This window comes from Pinus tabuliformis, chromosome 5_1, assembly GCF_031772625.1.
Source record: "Pinus tabuliformis cultivar Carrire ecotype Pingquan chromosome 5_1, CPIR1, whole genome shotgun sequence".
Lineage (NCBI taxonomy): Eukaryota > Viridiplantae > Streptophyta > Pinopsida > Pinales > Pinaceae > Pinus > Pinus tabuliformis.
The window spans coordinates 341998997-342000871 of record NC_142305.1 but is presented as its reverse complement, the minus strand read 5'-3'; the positions used below and the strand labels follow the sequence as shown (position 1 = coordinate 342000871).

Genomic DNA, 1875 nt, shown 5'->3' with positions numbered 1-1875 from the left:
CTTCCACGTAAATGAGAAATTAATATGCAAACTATGTTCTGCAGCAACGATAAGAAGCAGGCGACAACCTGGGGATCGCTAATTCAACTCTAAGAAACCCTCGGAATAATAACCGCTTACAATCGCCTGTCAACAACTAAATATTAGTGTATGGCCTCGGGTTCGTGACTACTACGTTACAGATGGACATTTTAGTCAGCATAGCTTATATTTGTAGTCCTTCAAACGTCTGGCCGAATTGCCAATTTGCAGGAGCGACGTTATAGGAAGTGACAGTCCTGCCATCGCTGGTGGTGACTCGGAAAGAAAGACTCTGCCCATTCAAATAGGAGTTGCTTTGCCAATTCTGTCCCCAGTTGCGTGACATTCCCTGCCAGCCAGTGTTGGAACCTTTAATGGAAACCGCCTCCACATCCCCTGCATCTGCTACGTTGGTGATGAGCACCAAGTTGAAGTAGGAGTGCCCATTGATTGTGAATCGAACTCCTCCTTTCCTCACACATGGTACTCTGCATACATACATATAAGTCTTTCAAATATGTTTAAATCCAAATTACCACCAAGTAAGAATAGTTTTTCAGGATTGAAGAAGACAAATACAGAGTTGAAGTACTAACTAATAGTAATAATTAATTACCTTCGGAACATTATGGGAACAATGCCACCTTTGTAAATGGCAATCTGTTGAAAAGCAGGTTGAGCCATGTCGAAATGTTGGAGAGGTGGATTGCACCATCCTCCATTATCATTGGGAAGTGCATAGTTCGGTGGGCAAAAGTTGGTAGCCGTAACGGTGACAGTGCCACGTAAACACCACTGAGGGTCGGACTCGTGCTTGCATTTCATTTCGTAGCAGGCACCGCAAGTAAGTCCGTTGTTGAAAAGTGCGGTGCTCAGAGCAGCGGTGTTTGTCCCGTACCCTTGGCTATACAAATTACCGTAGCCGCATGCACCTCCTGTGAAATAAAAAAGAATTTAATTACTTAGAAAACATAGGGTATTAAGCCGAGCCTTTAACTCTGAGACTGCAAAACCAACAACTTCAATGGAAAATTTATGTCTTTCTAACTAATTCCGCCTATACTTTCACTCGACTAGTGTTTTGCCCCACCGTGGACTTACCCATTGTGCCCGAAGCATCGCTGCCACCGTAAAATGTAGCATGCGCGGGTTGCCAACTGCTATCTATTGCATAAGCTGCACCAGCTATCCAGCAGAAACAAAGCACTGAGGCCAGTTGTACAAGCGCCATTTCACTGCAGATCATTCAAAATTTAAAACTCAACGAGAGCCATAAACATTATAAGAATAATAAGCCTAGTCTCACAGCGAAGTGTATAAAGAAAGAGCACCGAAAGCAATGATCGCTCAGTGATATGTAGACTTCACCTGAATTTAATATCTAACATGAAAACCAACTAGTAAAGAAATCAGAATTGTTATCTGAATTGATACTTGTGTAAAGAGATCTCCAAATATATAGAATCGAAAGATGGAGGAGGCTTATTATTTCTTCCAAAAATGTCAATTTCCATCGGGCCGTAACTACCAGAATATGTGGATATTAATAAGACTTTAGCCGGTATAGATCATGGCCTGCACATGCAACGGACTTTCAAGCGATCGGTGGCGCTATTTGTTTCTTGCGTTGGAACCATCTGCACATGGGATGTCGAAAATCTACCAAATTTTGTGATAATGAAGGTGGTCCGTCGGGTCTGTCCATTCTCTAAACGATTCCAGAAGTTGCCCGGGCTATTTCAAGTTACGTTTTCGCTCCCACATGTTATGTTTTCTAAATCGTTCTTCAAACTTGTTTTCCGAAATGGTGCATCGACAATGATACACATGTGCTTCTTCGTATCTATGCTTTAA

At 42.3% G+C, this 1875-nt stretch overlaps 1 protein-coding gene across 2 annotated transcripts; it reads right to left on the bottom strand.

The window, feature by feature from the left end:
* Positions 1 to 205: 205 nt before the first annotated feature.
* LOC149164851 (expansin-A2-like) lies at positions 206 to 1252 on the bottom strand. 2 transcript variants are annotated; one of them, XM_089431012.1, is made up of 3 exons: positions 1123 to 1252; positions 638 to 956; positions 206 to 509 (listed from the first exon to the last, which is right to left on the bottom strand). In XM_089431012.1, the coding sequence occupies exons 1-3, from the start codon at positions 1250 to 1252 to the stop codon at positions 206 to 208; spliced, it is 753 nt and encodes a 250-aa protein (XP_089287138.1). The 2 variants fall into 2 exon arrangements, with proteins under 2 accessions (XP_089287138.1, XP_089287139.1); XM_089431013.1 differs by having other exon boundaries at positions 638 to 953.
* Between the last annotated feature and the right edge of the window lie 623 nt (positions 1253 to 1875).